The 20534-nt window shown below is 41.0% G+C and overlaps 1 protein-coding gene across 2 annotated transcripts in view; it reads right to left on the bottom strand.

Moving 5' to 3' along the window:
• Window positions 1-1475: 1475 nt before the first annotated feature.
• LOC119730339 (E3 ubiquitin-protein ligase E3D-like) overlaps window positions 1476-20534 on the bottom strand; it is a 33931-nt gene continuing 14872 nt past the window's right edge. For both annotated transcript variants that reach the window (XM_038203182.1, XM_038203184.1), the window contains exons 8-10: window positions 12412-12650; window positions 8498-8636; window positions 1476-2474 (exon numbers count right to left, since the gene is read on the bottom strand). In XM_038203182.1, the coding sequence (XP_038059110.1) occupies window positions 2454-2474; window positions 8498-8636; window positions 12412-12650 (399 nt within the window). In that variant the 3' untranslated portion in view covers window positions 1476-2453. The remainder of the gene's footprint in view (window positions 2475-8497; window positions 8637-12411; window positions 12651-20534) is intronic.

Here is a 20534-nt window from a genome sequence, read left to right as displayed (position 1 = left end):
GTTCCGGATTATTTTGTGAGTCGTCGTAAAAGTGTTCGGAGACAAAGTGTTTTACGGTTCTCCTGTAAATCACCTGCATTCACTCATTAAGAAACACTAGGATACAAGTGTCGCTACTTTGGTATGAGAGTACATGGCATTTACCTATGCTCATGTACATACGCAATACCAGTCTAGCTTCGAGAAGAATACCGAAACCGGTCATCTCCGTACGCACACCGTGTACGAAGTCCAATAAAGAACCAGGGTTGCGATTGAGGGAAAACGAAATATCCAAATAATAATCGGTAGAGGTTTTCAGGGAGCCGAGGGCCCCAGAGCAATGAAGGTTCTACGGCAAGTTTGTATTTGCCGTAAGTCAATCTTAAATTACAATTACTTTTGTAATGTATTTATTTGTATTGGTAAAGACACCGTTAAGTAAAACCTCAGGAATTTCAGATTTAAATACATGTATGGATACTTTCAACATTCTGAAATGGGAACAAATCCTGACCGCAAATCCTGACATCGGGAACAATCCAGACAAATCTTATCTCTGAAAGACGTAGGACGAAGCACTTACAATCTAACCATATGCCATCGATCATTTAGCATTCAGATGCTTTTTGTCATTTATGCAGCACAAGAACATTGCCCATTAGTGCACATCACTACGCATGAGAAACGTGGGAGTGGGAGACACGAGTTGAAGGCTAATGAAATGCTTTTAATTTCTAGGTATTTCCCGACAAATCTTCAATCAATTTTAATCAAATTATAGGACAGCTAAAAAGGACCTACGGAAAAGCTGGTGCAAGCATACACCTGGCACAAAAAAAACACTAAGCAGTTTTTCTAAACATCCTTGTTTAGATATTTCTCGGTGAACCAAAAAAGTGAAATATACGCTTTGTAACGAAAACTTTTGTTCCAGAGAGCCAGCCTACAGTCCTCTTTGTACATATCTTACTGACTGACTTCCTGACTAACTGACTGACTGTCGCTTGTGAATTAGACTGGCATCAGCCTCACCATGGCCCCCAAAATACACGACTCGTATGGCTACCGTGCCCCCTTGAGCTAAATGGTCCGAGGCCAGCTTTACCTTGCCTTGCCTGGTTCATTGGTACTCCAATCACCTTTTAGCCCCTTGTGGGACGATGTGGTCCAATGGTTCCGGTGTTCGACTCACGTGCCGTGGTACGTGGGTTCGAACCCTGACAGCGAACATGGTACTTTTGTTCTTGGGTAAGACACTTTACTACGATTGCCTCTCTTAACCCAGGAGTTCAAATGGGTACCTGTGAAGGTAGAGACCAAACTGCGCCCACCTCGAGCTGCTGCAGAAAATTGGTCTCATTCCTGATGAGCAGGGATAATAATTGTAGAACCTTGAAACCTTAGTGTAAAGCGCTATATAAGTACCACATTATTGTGAAATAAAAACAACACAGCAACCACATACAAACAGAAAACAACACAAAGAACACTTATTGGGAATTTGTGTATCCACCGTTTACAGTGACGTAATGTTTATTTCCCATGATGAGGAAAACATAAAAGACAGAAAACAAAATAAAAGTCACATTATGACAGAAAACTGTTTTACTCTTTACTTTAATATATGTCAGCAGCCCACAAAGGCAAGACTAAAGTTACGTTGAAAAGAAAAAGAAACGCGTCTAGCGACAATGTGTACACGTGTGAACCTTGCTATCTACAATTAAAATAAACCAACTTGTAATCGTGTGATGAAGAGAAATGTCCATTTGAAATAAAACAATCTGAAGAAAAGAAAAACTTCAACGAGCCAAAAATACTCAATCTGAATGAAATCACAAAAAAACTAGATTTGAATTTGGCACGATCAACTGAATAGATAGAGCATTGCTGACATAGGTATGCCGCAATGTTGCAATTTTTCATACATGGTTTTATCACGTTAGCAAAAGTGTATACTATCTTCCGCGGAATTCACACAACCCTAATTATGATGGTAACTTTCTTAAGTGTTATACCTGAGCAGCCAGCGAATTTCTTATGGTGGGACATACAGGTGGTTCTTTAAAAGAAGTAACCGATCCTATCAGGTAAAAATATAGATTTTTCCATACAACGACGCCACAAAGGCCGTTTAGATACTACCTTTTAACCTTTTGTAAACAGGTTCTGTAAAGATTTTTAATCGTTCATCACTGAGATTAATCTACAGTCTTCATAATAACAAGTCGAAAACTTTGACACGTAAGCTCCGAAAGTTAAGACTACAGCTACCAAAGAAACTGACGACAATGATGAAAATGTCCACCAAATGAAATTAAGGTGGAAGGTACACATTTGTTTTAAAGGAAACGTTTTTTCTTATATGATCTCCTACCTGCATCATTTATGTGGATAATGGAGAAGGACCTGTTTGAAATCACCAGGTTAAATGTCAACAAAAGTCAAAACGATGCAATCCGCCCGCTGCTTCAATAGCGAAGATATCCGACCTGTAAAATTGCAAAAAAAGAAAACAGAAAACAAAAATCACAAGTGCTTTATTTCTCTCTTTTTTCGAACTAAACAGATCACTTTCTCGTAATTGCAGGGAATTTTTGTTTGAGATGTCTGGTAACCTACTTATTTGCTTAAAGGGACCATGCAATGCAATTGTTGTAATGCAATCCTTGAAAATGCACATTTGAGTCTCGTTTAACCTTATTTTCAGTTTTCGTTTTGCCATTTTCAAGAGTAATTCGGTGCCTTTTATAGTTGTTATGCTCATGCGAATGTTCATATTCATTAACAAAAGTGTGATGTTATTTCAGGCAGAAACCTCTATGTTGCAGCTATTTCAGCACAAAAATAACCAGAATTTCGGATAGTTTGCTTTGGTGATCTGTTGTTGTTTCAGTACATAGCAGTAGGCCAAGGAGCAAACTTTTTTCACAAATGTTTTTTTTATAATGAGCAGATTTGTTTGGTTCACATTCAAACAGAAAATATCTAAACTTAACACGGTCTTCCTGAAATGACATAACAGCAACAGCGCCCTCAGCTGTCCGGAAAAGCATGGACGATTTTAAATGTTATTGTTTAAAGAAGTGCACTTTTGAATACAATTACCCAAAAAGTGTTTCTCGGAAAAAAATCATTTCATGGTCACATTAATACCACAGATAAATCGAACCATAAACATGTGTGGAAAGCAGAATTAGGTTAAATTATTTCTATACTAAACAATGTCTCAGTAAATCAACTCGTGCTAGAAATTATGTCCACAAGTAATTATGTCAGGTAGACCACGAAGGCAGATCAATCAGTTTTTCTGTGCCTATCTCATGTCTCTATCATGTCACGAAATAAAAATAGTTAAAGGGGATCACGGTAAATTGATCTGAAGATTTGAGAATCGTGTCTTTCCGCAGAGCGCCTGAGAGGAAAATGAGGAAAACATCACGCCCGCGTCCATGTATATTAATTGGTTTTATTTAATATAAGTCAATGTTGTTGTTGTTGGTTATATCATGAATGAATGCTCTCGTGCATGTGCGCATGATTTCAATTTTCGCTCGTCGGCCGGACAAACTATTGTCCTCTTGGTACCTATCTCACGACTGACTGACTGACTGAGTCAATGACTGACTGACTACATGTATATGTGTGAACCAAGCAGTGCTATCGTATAGGGTACCCCTTAACGCCAGTGAATGGGATATGACAGGCCAAGAAAAGAATTCCAAAGATTCAAACACTTTCACGATGGAAAAAAAATGCAAGATAGTTTTTCCATTTGGTTGAACTCATTATCAAATATGTTCTCATTGTGCTGTATTAAAGGTAGCGTCCATCATTTCGTGCATTATGTTCGTTTGAAGCAACAAAAATGCTCAAATACTAAAGAAGGGTGCTGAACAACTAACCTGATGAACTTTCAGCTCAGTGAATGCTGTATATTCCGAGAAAACAATATTTTACGATCTCGATTTCAAATCAAAAGTTGCTGAGTCATGTTCTGAATTGGGTCTGATTTCAGCGTCCGATACACGTTCTCACTGAGCCGATTGCAGCTACGCGATGTCGCGCACTGATCCGACGAATTAAAGCAACCACGCGCGCGTGTGCGTCGTGTCAACGCTTGCGCGCGCTTCGCCGAATTAAAAACGAACTATCAACGGAATTTTCCAAGAAAGCGTCTTTAGACGCATCGTTGGAGATGGCCTTCTTTCATTGATTTCTGCAAAAAGACCAGAAAGAATAATTTCACAGGGAGGTTAGTCCCATTACTATCTTTAAACCAAGTATGCTTTTCAATAATAATTACGTCAGTTACTTTTTGGATAGCTACAAAAGATGGACTGTAGCTTTAATTTGTTCCTAAATATGTTCCCATTAGAACACCCAGTGTAAAGTTTCAGACAAAGCACCGAGGCACTGCCGATGGAAGGAAGATCTCAAATTAAAAAAGGCTCATTTCTCGAATGTAAAGTCTTTCAGGAATTGAAATCGAAAGTTGGAAGTACAAGCCAAAGCCATATAAGCACATGGGAAGAGACCTACCCAACTAATAAGGAGTTGAGAAAAGCGGCTCTGCCGCCGTCTAATCAATGCATGACGCACTTTCAATAATCACCAGTGCCAGGGTTGAACAACTTGAGGCACGCGGGGAGAATGAGGCGACGGGACCCCACACAAGGCCGGCCGACCAGCAGTCCAAACAACTACCGCTCCTCTCGCAGGCATGAAACGCCGCGTAAAAGAAAACATGGATCTTTTTCAGCTCCTAATTAAAGACGTTGGCTACCCGTGGCGAGGTGTTTTAATGGGCCGTTGCTGGAGCGTGCCGCCGACGGTGGGGAGGCCCGGATTGTTTGCAGTTTGGACCGGCAGAAAAATGCAACTCCCTGCTGCTTTTCGCCATCAACTAGAATGCGCTGTTAGTTTTCATTTTTCTTTCGTTGTCTCTTCCAAGTTTTTACCCTGCCCGAAATGTGATAGCCCGGAGATAACTGAAGGAGTCGCCTTGATCACAGTGCGTCTGATCGTACGCATCATTACGAAAATGCAACCATTTTTATAAGGGGCTAGGTCTTCGAAAAGTGTTTTGGATGTTCACTTCCATCGTTACATAATTATAATGTTGAAACCTACAGTCCTATTTGACCAATAGTAATCAATGTTACATCGAACGGACTACAACAGTGTCAGCTCGGTGTACGTCTGATTGTTTTCCAGTTAACTCTTGGTGGAACAATACTTATATTAATTTCAGGTGTAACTGCCAAATCTACAGTTGGGATTTGCATTTCCATCAACACCCTAAATGAAATAGCTGCGTGTAAATTAATCCAAAAATGACAGATAGAACCAATGGACGCACCTAATGATCATCAAGTAATGACGGTTCATAACATGACAGATTTTTTTTCTATTTTAGGTTATCGTTATTACTTTGAAATATTTATTTTATCATGCGGGCACAGCACTGTTTAGTGTTATTCTAACATTTCCGTAGTCAAAATGTCAGGCCTACAATCACACGTGAATGACTCTGACAGCAGTTGAGAAAGGATACACTGACCTTAATACCATGTTAATACTAACTGGACTGGCTGAAGCAGCCGCCACCATCTTGGGGCCCCCATGACGCACGCGCAGTAAACGATTTTTTTTTGTTACGGGTAGTTCGTATATGATTTCTTCTGTAAAGCTATTGTGGCGGAAACAAGAATTGTTTTTCCTGACCGGCTTTTGAGATTTACATGCAAACAATCCTATTTCTAGGACTGGCCAACATCCAAGCTTGAATTTTCTTTTTTGGGGAATCCAAGATGGCGGATGGTATGCTTCAAGGCCCATTGGCCAATTAGCAGCCAGTCCAGTTAGCCTAGAGGTCAATGCTTCTGACCACAGTCCAAAGGTGTCAAGTCGGAATGATACAAGTGATGATGGGAATGAAGATAAAGAACCTCTCGGTTACTCCGGACTTGAAACACTGTGATAGAATGACTTCCCAGCCAGTGGACGTGGAAATGAATGATAAGCTTAATTGCAGCTTAATTGCAGCCTCTGGAATGCTGGATAGTCACGAAGAGGCGTAGAAACCCGCAGCCTCATAGTGCACAAACATCTTCACTTTGTCTTGGGAAACATTTCCGACGGCTGTTGCATGTCATCCTAAATTTGCAGCAGTTCACACAAATGACTCGCGTGGCATCCATAGCATTGCCAATAAACATTACAACAAAATATCTTAGTTACCAGAATAAATGAGTTTATTTCTGCATTTAATAGGGGATGTTAAACAATAGAGGACAATAGGGTTCCCGGAGGTCCACAATTGACGATTGCCCCCTACAAAGTACAAACAAAAGAGTAAAGGGACAATAGGGGGTTTCCGATTGCAGGTAAATACACACTGCTCTGAGCTAACTGTGTATCACGAGAAACTGGTGGGACTCGAACCATAAACATTGCAATCCATGTACACCATTTCCGAACGGGCTCTATTCTCGCCTGAATCGAGTCAAATCAGGTTTTCGAAACTCCAGCAAAGTTGTCTAGCTCAGCAACCAGGGATCAATTTCATGGCTCTGTTTACCAGAGCGCATCCTGCGCTTACGATCACCACTCTATGTCACCACGCTAGCAGAAACATTCTGCGCTAACCCTGTAAGCACAGAATCCCTAGTTAAGGGATATACGCATGCTCACATTCGTCGTTACCCGTAAAATATGCTTACTGTAAGCACACAACTTAATGCTACAGTAAGCAGTGATTTGTTTGCTAACGGTAAGCAGAGACATGAAATTCGGCCCAGAACAGTGCTTCGTGCAACAATGAGGAAACAGGAACAGACATGCCTAAGAAAGCTGGTCACAAAATTCTATTTGGGTATCCACTAGAAAGTATAGAAGTCAGGTATACACAAGGGCCATTTTAGCCCATTCATTGGCGTTACATGAAACCGTCACTACAATCCAAGACAAGAAAAAAAACTTCAATCACTCTCTCCGCATTTTCACCGAGCACACCGAACCCTGCTCGGTTGGCCCCTATATTTCGGGGTGTTCGGCAGTATTGCAACAAGACAACAAGACCAGACATGGTACTCCGGAAATCCTATACGATAGCACTGCCATATTGACCAGCCTTTAACCAGTGCACGTGTTAGCCACAAGTGAGATACATGTAGATAAGACACTAGGCTAGCCTGATACATCTTCCACAAGGTTATATATAGCTCAGCTTGCCGGAACAGCTCTTCATGCAAGGATCAGGAAGGAAAAAAACATTTCTCAAAATAAGAAAACACTTCTATCCCTGTAAATAATGTTCTCCTTATTCATACCAGCGGTCATCGGTGTGAGGACACTACAAATGAAGCAGTCATGCAACAGTCGTGGGCAACGTGAACACTTGGGTGAATCTTCATCACATAGAGACTGCACCTGTCCGTCCGATAATGTGTCTAATTACACGCTCTTGTTTTGTGGGTTTTACCACAGGTGCAAACATAACCTGTCATTTGATGGGTCTGTAACACTGACATTTTGGTATGAGGAATTTGGAGAATTCTTTTAATGCACAATTAAAAATATGCACAGAATCGAAAGTTGAGCCACGTGTATGTGTATTTTATTTGACATCTTCGAAAGTTGCTTCTCGGAAATGCATAGCACCTTTGGGAAAACGAAACGTGCATTTGGGGTATTTGATTGAGTTGGAATGTGTATCAAGTGGAGGTTGAGCTAAGTTGAAATAAAATCGAGAACAACATTATTGTCGAAGATGAAGCCAACCTAGATTGGCAGCCCAACGATATCATAAGTCTGCTGAACGCATCTTAGCTTCTGGACGAAGCACAATTCTTGTATGAAAGGTCAATAGGATGATTTGCAGACATTTCTTTATCTGCTTTCACTATCAACAGCTCAAAAAAAGTCGAAGAATGTTGACGAACTAGTAATAAATATCTCCAAGGATAATATACTTTTTGAGTATTAAACTTAATAAAATTCGATGCAATCTTCTTTGTTTTTCACATGGAGCGGTATAATACACCGCTACACAACCACTAGACTGGTTCCCAGCCACTTCATCGTGAAAACGAGACTGAGAACCAATCTGAGCAAACCACCACATGAAGTTCCAAAGAGGTGTGACACATCTTTGGAAATGACCATTTTTTGTCTTGTTCGCCAAAAGGGGCACGCTTAGTGTCCCGATTCTTCCTGTCTCAATGACTGACTGACTGACTGACTTGCAGAAGTCAGAGAGTGGTGAAGAGAGCCGGGCAGTGCTATCGTATAGGATTACACGTTACGCAAGTGAAGGGGCTACATCTGGCCCATTGTGTAGACCAGATGCATGAACACGTAAATATTCTTTCTGTGTCAAACGAATATAATTTTGTGTGCTCTGGAACAAATTTTATTAGGCGCACCTGGTCTGGCTTTATTCTGTTTTTTAAATGTTTCTACCTTTTATAAATTCTGTTGTTGAAGGTATAGCCTATGCTGGTGTTCTTACCTTGAAACCATTCATGTTCCTCATTGAGGCCGGTGTATGTTGATGACTAGTAGCTAACAGTAACATCAGTTCTAAACACGTAGCTTTGGGCAGTGGTATACACATGATGGACAGGTCTTTACTCCACTGAGCATGCAACCTAAGCAAAAAAACAAAACAATTTTATCATTTTATTTTAAAATAATATGTCGGTTAAAGTTGGTATAGGCCTACACGTGTTTTTTTTCAAGATTTCGATTTTCTTTTCCGAACGAAATTTAATGGAATACAATCACCTGTAACAACTTTTGCTTGTTTGTGTTTTTGCAGGCCTTTATACAGTTTTAAAAAGTGGTTTTAAAATGGCGCGCTCCAGTTCCGAAATTGTGCATACCACTCAAAACGAATTAGGAGCGTCCCGCTCTTAATTCAAAAGTTGAAATAAATTAATTGACTACTTGTCGGCCGATTTTTTTTCGTGAGATGTCTCATTGGAAAGCTCATAACTAATGTGATGCTAGACAATTATTATATATTATTATTAAATAATACATCACCACACAATCTGGCTTTAAAACATGATCTTTTAAATCTGGAATTAAAAAGATGACACGCTACTGGTTTTAAGCATAATAACAAATTAACAATATCTGCCCTCACAGGTACTACTATCCACGTTACTCCTTGGTTGGGAGAAGTAGCGATAAAGTGTCTTGCCCAAGGACACATACACCAAGCCCCACAGGTTGGACTCGAACCCTCAATCGGCAGAGCTACCCTACAGATCTTGAATTCGATGCTCCAGACCATGAGTACTCAGCCCTCCGCTGCGCAAATGTCCTACTTGTTGGCCTACATTTCGCTGGGCGGCTCTCGCCGAACATTATTTCTCACGAGTCGAAAATGCTCCCCCAAGAAACAAGAAAAATGCGGCAGTGTTATTCATCACTGTCAGAATGTAATGGAATCCGAGGAGATGCAACAGAAATCCATTGCCGTGACATCCTCGGGGTCTGCTTGCATGAAATTACTGCTGCAGGCGAGAATGCATCAATGTCCTGAGATCACTTTTATGGCAATACATCAAGTGAGCACTTTCATCTTGGAGAACATAATGTGCATGCCGTTTTTTTAAGGCTCTAATGCGTTTTCAACGAAATGGTAATAGTTGGATGGCTTCATCACAATTGAATCGAAAAGTGCACTCACTAACACACTAATGGCCTACGCTTAAACTTTGCCTGTAAGTTTTCTTGTAATTATTAAGTGCACTGCTTTGTCAGGGCCGGCTCCCAGCACGTTATAACAACAAAATTCCCTGAGTTTTCTCTGATTTTTCCCTGAGAAATTTCACTTTAATGAGGCTAAAGAGGAAAGTCTGAATGTGGTTGCGGGGAAAGCAAATCAGATACTGATATAACACAATCCGTTGCACTACATACGTGCAGAAAGCGCACCTCCAATACGGGGACATAATTTGATTTTCATGAATGTGTTCGTTTGCAATAATAACACCACTCAAAATCCAAAGAAGAATGTGCAAAACCTAACCTGTTAAGTTTCCGCTCAGTGGATATTACACTTTTCGAGGAAACAGTGAAAAACCATGCACAACCTTTTGATCACGAAACGCGATATCGTCGATAGCACTCTTTAAGAAAGTCAGTCGATTGACTGATCGTTGGAAATCACCAACAATTCTTGATTTCTTCTAAATGACAGCAAGCCAGACGGAATAATTTCACGGGGTGTTTAGTACCAGTACAATCTGTGATCCAAGTTAGCGTTTTTAAAAGGAATCTACTAATTCGGTAGATTACTTTGGGATAAATGCAATATGATTATATATACCTTAAAGGAACTCAACTATCTGGCGGGACGTCGCGACGCACTTCGTCAACTCAGGACAACATTGATATTAAAACTTTCACGTTTCTGCCGTAGTTCACCGCGTGCTATACAACATCAATTACTCTGGTCAAAGAACATTAACTTTTCAAATACATTGTAGCTGATTAACACAAAAGGGTACAAATCACGGTGTTGTGTTTGCAGTTTAATAATGTTTTAACAGAGGAATATGTCCTGTCTGAAGGCTTTTGACTGATACGCACATGTATCGATATAACATACTTGGTATAGCTATAATATTGTGGCAATCCTATAGACAATATACCTTACTACAAACGATTGTCTGAACAGTAAACACAACTTACACTTAGGAAAATTCCCGCAAAGTGGGTAGTCAATATGCAAATAACCCATTCTTGCCAAAATCACATACATTCAAGATTGCTCATCCCATTTCAGTACTCTACAGGGCCTCTTACATTATATGCATTATGAATCCAATTTAATCATCGCAGCCACTCGACAAGGAAGACTTGATGCCTATACGCAGAGCTGCAATTTAGCCTTTCAGATTCACAGCAGGTGCACACAATGGCCACTGTCAGGCAAGGAATTTCCCCCGGTCAGGTGATGCCAGTCACAGTTCCAGGCAAGGTCGACATGCTTGCTTCATCGAGACAAAAATGCCCGTTCTTCTCCACTCGAGGAGCAACGTCTTATTACACTAAACGGCTGGACATTGATTGCTCTGTTATATTACCGTACGGTGGGGATCATCAGTACTTAAAGCTTTCTCGCTGGGCATTCATCACCGCTTCGACTTGTAATATGATACCGAGACGATTATGTGTAAATGCTTAGGGCGCCACTCCTTCAACATTTATAACACGCAAAATTGTCATTGACCTGCTTCAGCTATACCGTGATACGGAGTAAGTAGGGTACCCGTGTCTTTATACCCTATACACACCGTCGACTATTGGCACCTTACACACCCCCTAGATATCTCAAATATTCCAGAGATTCAGGGAACATAATGATCAACACAACAACGGGTAAAGGAGTCCCATCCGTCTCATATCTTGCTTTAAATGGCTTCAGAAAATATTGATTAGCAACTGTCAGTGGTTCAGCAAAGACCAACGGCCAAGTTCATGGACTGGCTAAACACAGAATTTTGCTTAAGGAGAATATTCGATGAGCAAAATTTATTACCAGGTTACTTGTCATGCGAAGATACTATTTGTAACTGGTTCAGTCAGTCAGTCGGTCAGTCAGTGAAATAGGTAACAAGAGGACACAAGCTGGTCTGGGACCAGCGAAATGAAAAGAAGACGACAGGGATGTAGTCAAGACCATCACAAGTCCCTGCAAGTCCATCACGTCCTCCAGTCCCAATTCAACTTAGAAGCTAATCAAATCAGTCGGTCAGTGAGATAGGTAGCAAGAGGACACTATCTGGCCCTCTTCGACCAGCAAAAAGAAAAGAAGACAAAAGGGATGTAGTCAAGTCCATCACAAGTCCCTGCAAGTCCATCACGTCCTCCAGTCCCAATTCAACTCACAAGCTATTCAAATCAGTCAGCAAGTCACTCAGCAATTGAGATAGGAAGCAAGTGGACACAAGCTGGCCCTCTAGGACCAGCAAAATGAAAGAAGACGACAGGGAGGTAGTCAAGTCCATCACAAGTCCCTGTAGGTCCATCACGTCCTCCAGTCCCAATTCAACTCACAAGCTAATCAAATCAGTCAGTCGGTCAGTGAGATAGGTAGCAAGAGGACACTATCTGGCCCTCTCCCCCCAGCAAAAAGAGAAGACGACAAGGGTATAGTCGAGACCAACACAAGTCCGTTACGAGTCCTCCAATCCCAATTCATCTTAAATGAGCAGTGACAAAGGCATTCATTTGTTATTATTCATCCACTGTTACTTGTGACTGGACTTGTGAATGGGCTCCTGATTTACCTGTGACTGGACTTGTTCTGGCCTCAACCGCATCCCTAACAAGAGGACATCAAAGACTGACTCTCTGGAACTAGCAATATGAGAAGACGACTCTGAGGGTTGCAAGAGAAAGACTTACCGTTTTCCTTCCTCGTCCCATGATGTTTGGTACAGCACCTTGACAATCCTATGTGCGTCAACAGCTTGCCTTTTAATCTCAGAGTCTCCTATACAGCCACATTCACCGCAACTACACTGGGCCGCATTTGAGACGTCGCAGGCTCTCTGATGTTGGTAACCATGGAAACGGGCATCAGAGTAACCAACCGGCGAGGCATCGCTGGTTAGAAGTAGAGTGTCCGAGCTTAGCAACCACAGCTGTGGACAAGAAATAATAAATGAAGTTTTGGATATCATAGAGAGAGGTTTCATGCATTTTAATTTCTGAAAGCCAACAGGAAAACTGCAAAAAGATGGCTGTGGAGAATCGAACCCATGCTCTTCTCCATAAAAGTGCTGATGTATATTTAACCACTCAATAATCTCATACGTGTTCTACTGCAAGTAACAAGTGTTGCTGAGACTGCAGATTTCACGACTTTCAATCTCTTTTATAAATATATTTTGTTGATTCCAAAGCTGGCACATTGCAAATGAGAGGACCAACATATAGGAGTACAGTGTATATGTATATCGATTTCAAAAATCGCCTATTTGGGCCTTTTTAAAAACTTTTGGAGACGACAGAAACTTTTTGAAGACGGCAGAGTATACTGCCCGAAACGTTGAGTTTCCCCCGGTTCATTTCAGAACCTCAAAAACTCACAGAAGAGATTTGTCACATGGTGCTACCGTAAATATTTGTCTAACAGCGGAACCTATTTTTAAATGAAAGTCAGCTTTTACAGTCAAGAACCAGAAAAAAATAACGATATTTGTACAAGTTATAAAATATAAGGAGCTCAACACGTGCAATGTTTGACTTAAATAATTATAATGCAGTAAATTCAATACAGAACTAAATAAAAATAGTCGGCGACACGAAATACAAAGCTAGGTAAACTAACCAAATTGATTTTTTAAGAAATTTTAATTACAAATCATAATTAAAGTGATTCATCTATGCATTTTAATAACCAGCGGCGTTGTTTACGATTCGGCTCTTGAAGAACTCGCCAGCTTTGAAGCCTTAGTCAACAAAAGGTATTAAAAAGGCTATACATTTTCCAGACTGAAGAGACTAGTGAGAAATTACCGTTAATAAGAAGCAAGAATGATGGTAATTGTTAATCAAGGGGGTGCTCGAAGAAAAGTGCACGCGGGAAATTCTACGATGACCGTGAACAAGCCGCGTGTAATTGGAAATGTATACAGAAGTGGGCGAGACACGAACACCAATCTGCTAGCATCGATCAACGTTGTTTCAATTCGTGATGGCCTGTACGTGTTGTGGGCGGCAAAGAGACTTGCCGTGGCTAATTGGTGTCACGATCGCAAACGAGATTTGAGGAAGATCTTAAACCTGACATGCAGGTTTGTTTAGACACTGGTTTCTGTTGAAAACTGTTTGAAAATGGTACATCATAATTACAAGGCAATCCTAGTAGAGCTGGTCCCTGAACTCGCAAAATGTTCAAGGGCGGATCCAGAGCATATTTTTTTTTTTTGGGGGGGGGGGGGCCAAAAGAAATGTTGGTCCTCCAAAAAGTGGGTCCAAAATATTACGGCAAATGGTTCAGGGCACGCTTAAGGGCCCCCAAAAATGTTTGGATTCTAGATGCTCTGTGGTGCGATGTGAGGCAAATTTCTGACCACTTTAACCAATTTTGGTGGTGGTGTGTGCAATGGTGTACGCAGTTGCATTAAATGTGCATTGCTCAGATATATCAGACGTTGGTTACGGAGAAGGCTGCGTTGGACAACGGGTGATACTCGGCCTACCAAACCGGGGTACCACATGGATTCCGTCTTTCAACGATATGCAAACAAACATGTATGCGCCATGTTAAAGGAAAGAGTTAAGAATGTTTGTAAAGAGTAATTTGAGTTTGGAAAATAAACTAAATGTCAGCAACATCTTTAGGTCCGTCTAGAATGTTTATGAAGGGAAATGAGATGCTGTTGGGTTAGGAAAACAAATTAAATGTCAGCCACGAGATCAAACAAAATTCACAAGACAAAAAACAATAATGATGGACTATGAAGTCAGAAACATTATCCGTTTATTTACAAACTGTATGTGTCTCTGATGAGACGGCCGTTACGCTCATGTGAGTAGGCAGCATCTGACTGACGACAAAAGGGATAAAGGAGAAGACACTGGATATATCATAGCTGCATCACCGTGCAGCGACCACTTATCAAAAAAACCTCGCTTCGTTTCAAACATCACTCGTCAAACCGAAATCCAATCGGGTGTATGCCTGCACTTACTCCCCCAATTTCGCAATCACTTTCCTCGTTTGGGGACACGCAACGGTGAAGTCACTGTTACCCATCAATCAGTTGGCAACAAGCCAAAATGAAAAAGATACATACACTTTGGAAGAAGCTCTTAAATCCTTGGGATGGAGTCGTCTCTCGTCTATTAGTAATATTTGGGCAGGTGGGAGGCATCTCACTCAAAATGCCTTCGTCGCATTGTTGGTGTTTGTTTTACACGCAGGATGCGCTAAGTGGCTCCCTCTACCGTGGACTGCGTGAGCTGAAACTGAGAGAGCAACGTCGCTACGAGGTACATGGTATTGGTTTTTTTTTTACTGGTCCCAGAGAGCCAGTCTAGTGTCCTATTTGCCCGTACCTCACTGATTGATTGACTAACTCACTGACTGTCACTTGTAAGCCGGGCAGTGCTATCGTATATGTACGTGTAAGTTGGTCCAAGAGTACACACAATGCTATTCAATTTATTCACAATAGCCGTTCGTTGAAAGGCTGTTCATGCATCTGGTCTACACGATGGGCCGATTTAGCCCTTTATTGACGTTAGGGGGTAATCCTATACGATAGTACTACCCGGTTTTCTTCACCGGTCTACAACCAATTTCAGTCACAAAAAGACAATCAATCAATCAGTCACTCAGCCAGAAAGGTAGAAATAGGGCACTAGGCCGGCCCTCTGGGGCTAGCAAAAATTGAGAGGAAAGAAATTAATGAAACAGATACATGTAGCAGATGTAAAGCACCAGTACAATAGGTCACTTTCTTTAACTTCTCAAGTCATCCCTGCAGAACAACATTGGTTGTAGGCAGTACCTCCTCGCCCTAAGAGTGATTAACATATGGAATTCCTTTCCACAAGCAGTAGTGAACACCAAAACTGTAGCAGCATTCAAGAAAAGGCTTGATTCTCACTGGAAGGAGGAAAAGATTGGATATGGAACCGCAAATTCAAAGGCTATGCTTGATTCATTTAGCTTCTAAACCGTAAGTGGTAAGTGGAAACCACAATAAGATTCCATATTTGATGGCAATACCGAGTGACTGACACGTTACTGTAGCGACATTATGCGGCGATGCATGTTTAGAGCTAACAGAAAATAATAAGCCATCTCCCGCGAGTGTTTGCCACTGTCTTGCCTTGTCACGTTTGAGTTAATTTAGGAACCTCGTCTTTCTTAGTAACGAACGAAGCACAAAGAAAACACCCATCCATCAAATGGATATGTGATTAATTGCCTTACATCAACATGAACTGTTCACAGACATACCAATAAAGCGCGGGTTTTGGCCGTCCAGCGATGCGTACACGACAATCGAGAACATGACAGCATTGAAACTTGAGACGCCTAAAAGCACCAAAGACATTTCAAACCTTCAAAGGATCGGGTATACGTTTGTAGATTGCCGTTTGACAGACAAGCAATGTCAGATGACTGTTATTTTTTTTGTATGCGGGAGTTGTTTCCGACATCGAAGTCACATCTTCATGAAAAAGAAAAGTTTGAAAAAATATAAACCATCGTTTTTTTTTTAAATTCGTATGAAACAGGCTTGCTAATATTTCTGTTATCCAACACTCCATCATGGTTATTAACATGAACATGAAAACACCTTGTAATGATTATTCAATAACCAACTCCAGGAGAAGAAGATAAGATTTCCAACTTCAATTATCATCATTACAGTTAAGGTAATGTTACAAACATTCATTTGTGACAGTAGTATTAGTGTTTATAAGGCCGCTTTTTGCATATGTAGATGCAAGAGGTGAGTTTCTTAACATGAACGAGTTTATGTAGAACTGTCGAAACTCCCACCCAAATACCACCTCAACGGGGGTCCAAAAGTTCCACCTAGACTACTTGAGCGTGTCTTCATATAGATAGATCCATTTTACACAATGATTAGAATGACTTTTTTTTCTTGAAAATGTGAGTTTCTCAAACGCACTTGCGATATGCAAGTTCAACGTTCGTTTGAATCGTTTCAATATGGTTGGTGAAGTATATGTACTGTAACATTTTGGCAATTTGTTTTTATCAAAACTCTGAGTTCCTCAGTCGCCTCCAACGATGACACGGAAAATAGCAATTTTGCTTTTCTTTGTGTGTTGTAATAAGACCTCCAATATTCCTCAGGATAGGGCATCCCGCAACCTTTATCCGGACGTGGCCAAACCTCTTTCTTAATATCACAGTCGACACTACGAAAAAGCACACAATCATCTGCCACTGCACAAATCTAATTACACCAAATCATTGTGGAAATGCTGTAAAAAGAAGCCCATTAAATTATTTACCTGCCGAAGTGGACACTAGTCAAATTTAATACAGATTTTCAATGGAACGGGTCCAAAGCTCAACTTATATTTAACTAACGGCATTTACTTCTTTTTAATAACCCACGCCAGAAAAAGGTACTCAGAGTGATTTGCAAAGCAAACTATAAATCATTAACAAGAAATCAAAGTAATTTATCAGCACTCTTGGTTGCTCCGTTTGATAAAAGAAAAATCAAGCAAAGTCAGTTTATTGAGCAGTAATTTATCGTAAAAGGCGGCAACTTCGGTTGCCCATTCACAGAATGTGCAAATCTTTTTCTCCATCTCTTCAAAAGAAGCTTTTGTGTGTGTGTGTTTGTCAGATTCAATTTGCTCTTTGCAACTTGATGTTGATTGCTTATCCGAGGGGACATCGCTACTTTCATTTCCCAAACACGGCGAAACCATTTATCACATTTTTGTCTCTTCCCAAGTCTTCTCCCTGCGGGCCAATATCAACAGGGAGTTGATAAGATAAGACCTGGCGTGCCAAAAACTGATGGCAACTGCATGAAACGAGGAATTCCCCAGAATTACTCGAAATACACTATACACACTAAAAATCACATGCAGATTGGTGGTATTGCCTTAATTAAGATTCAAATTACATAATAAACAATATAGTCATCATAAATATGTAAATATATTTTAATATATAAAAAAAACCGCAGATCCGGTCACGACGAAGCCCGTTTCCCAGTGAATCTCAGCACCTAGAACAGCCAACCTGTCCCATTATGCAAGGGTTTGTTTGAAAGGCTCTTTAAAACAAATGTACACTGTTTTGTTCAAATTTGCTGTTTTTCTGTCAAATAACCATTTTTGCAGAATTCTGCCAGAAATCTGCCAAAAAAAAAACATTGTCAAATTTTCTGTCAAACTCGTTTTTTAACAAAAATTCTGTCAAAGTTAGCCGAAAATCGGCTAAAACGGTCACCCTGATCAGGAGAAGGCAAACCTAATAAAGCTGGTCCCAGGGTGCACGCAATTCTATTCAGTTGACTCAGAGTGGCTATTTACTGGAAGTCTTTTCATGCATGTGGTCTACACAATGGGCTGGATCTAGCCCATACATTGGCGTTGCGGGGTCATACTATACCAAAGCATTGTGTCTGCTCCTTTGTTGATATTTCGTTTAAAATATGCATTAGTTGATATGTCGTTTAAAATGTGCATTTGTTGATATTTTGTTTAAATATATATTTATGGTTATAGACCCTTAGATATAGATGCCACTGCGCCCAGGTATTGCTGGTAATGAAAACAAGGATTCCTTAAAAGTGCCCTGGGCACTGTAGCTCATAAGCCTGAAGAAACCTGTGGAGAGAAGACAATGAGAAGAAACTTCAGGTTTAGAGGTGGGAGAAAACCCTCAGATAAGAATATTCTAGGGAAAACCCATGGAATCAGGCAGGGACTGAAAGCCCGATCCACATGTGGTCCGGGCAGGAATCGAACCCGGGTCACAGAGAGGTGGAAGGCGAGGACAGTAACCACTGCGCAAATCTGACTCCCGATATTGTACATACAATGTATTACGCACATGCGCAGCAGCAGCAGATTTGCTTTTCGATGGATGAGCTACATGTTCCTTTAAGACATTAACCATAACAACATTAGCCATTGTGTCGAGGAGTTCTATCTCATTACCACACGCCATTATACACTGCAGTGCTAACATGATTTAGTAAAAGTGTAATTCTCTCAGACTACTCTTTCACGCACGTTCCTGACCGTAGCCAACCCAATCATGGGTCGAGAGAAGACGGCGAGACACAAGTCTCTGGTGTAATAGAATACACCAGAGACACTTCTTTGACATCCTACGAGCCATTAGAAGAGGAAGTATTTGAGGTGCTTCTTATTTATTAGCACTCCGCAGCAACCTCTTTTGGTTCATGACAGATGCCTCGTATTCCCGGTGGTTTCAGGAGCCCATATCCGTGTTATTTTGCAGACCTTTTCTTTCTCCGAAACCACTACAGTGGATGGTGTTGTCTACAGCTGATGTCTGGCTGTTTGTCTAATTGGCGCCGAACATCTCCAGATGGGATGGGATGGGATATCACGGCGCATCCGAACTTCTTGTCTACGGCTATGTCTAGGCATACGCCGGTTACAACTACGTGGGCACATGCTGAAAACAGACGTAGCCATAGCTTTGGACAGCCGTTGTAGAAACCGTCCCTTATCAAGCGCTATGCTCGGTCAATACGAATGTACTGCAGGGGTCGCTGGCAGAGCAAGTGGCACATTACTGAAGTCATGAAGGTTACTCCCGGCTAGGGTTGCTGACCAGTAAACATGCCTATACCATATTGCTAGGTCGAGCAAATCTACATTTGTTATTCCCCTAAGTGTTCTTGCTTAATGGAGAGTTTTGTGGCACTTGTATTCGAGGGTTTTGTAGAATGTGAGAGTCCGAGGTCTGATCTGGATTTGAAAACTTAAGTTTCTGAGAAAACGTGGATTAAATTGGACCGCAGAGTCGGTGTTTTCTACAATGGGGTGGAAGGATCAGTTTCAAAATGACGATGGACTTCAGAGCTGCTTTAAAAGGGTGGTCATCTATGGATGGACCAATCACCAAAAATCTGTCAACCCCACAAAAATGGAACAGATTGTAAAAGAGGATTAATCAAGCTTTAATTTGATGCGTGTCTTGAAAACCTTTGAGAGTTGTGAGTATCTTTCCCGAAGTTTGTTTCTTCTTGAAGTGGAGGTATTTGTCGCTGGGGTGTTTATATGCGAACTTAATTACTGGTCTGCACAAGGCAGTACAAATGTCGTGTTCAACTGCTGTGGCTGCATAACTAAGATTGGATCAGCATCATCTAGTTTGTGATATCATTTACCAGGCTTTGGTCTGTGTGCTTAATTATCATCGGGCCGTATCCTTCAACTGGGGCATGTGAGGCCACGGCACTAAAAGAACCTTGTACCAACCCTGACCACATTATGACGGAATTAATATGGCTTCAACCTTTGTATTTATTAACCCTATTTTGGATAGATGCCAATGCGCCCAGTCATTACTGTAATGTGCTACCTCTGGTGATGAAACCAAGGATTCCTCAAAGCGCAAATTGCACTGTAGCTTGCAAGCCTGAAGAAACAAGTAGAGAGTCGACACTGAAGACATTTTCAGGTTTGCAGGTACAAATACATGTAAGAGGCAAACCCTGATACATATTTTGGGGGAAATCCAAGTAATATTGGGGTAGGGACAGAAAACCCAATCCACACATGGCCTGGACGGGATTCTAACCTGGGACACAGAGGTGGAAGCAAGGGAAGAGCCCATGCACCAACCCGACTAAAAAAAATCATTATCCATACTGCCCAAATCAGCAACTGTGATCTAGTCTTGGCCCCGTTATCTAGAAAGAGTCACAAGTACATGTACTTCCGGGCATTCAGAATTTGAAGGCACAAGATGAAGTCTTAAATTTACCTTAATAAATCTTGTGAGATCCATTAACTTATTGGGTACATTTTGG

This window comes from Patiria miniata, unplaced genomic scaffold (genome assembly GCF_015706575.1).
Source record: "Patiria miniata isolate m_02_andy unplaced genomic scaffold, ASM1570657v1 HiC_scaffold_22, whole genome shotgun sequence".
Taxonomy (NCBI): domain Eukaryota; kingdom Metazoa; phylum Echinodermata; class Asteroidea; order Valvatida; family Asterinidae; genus Patiria; species Patiria miniata.
The sequence above is the reverse complement of the archived record's forward strand: the minus strand, read 5'-3'. Positions and strand labels throughout refer to the sequence as shown.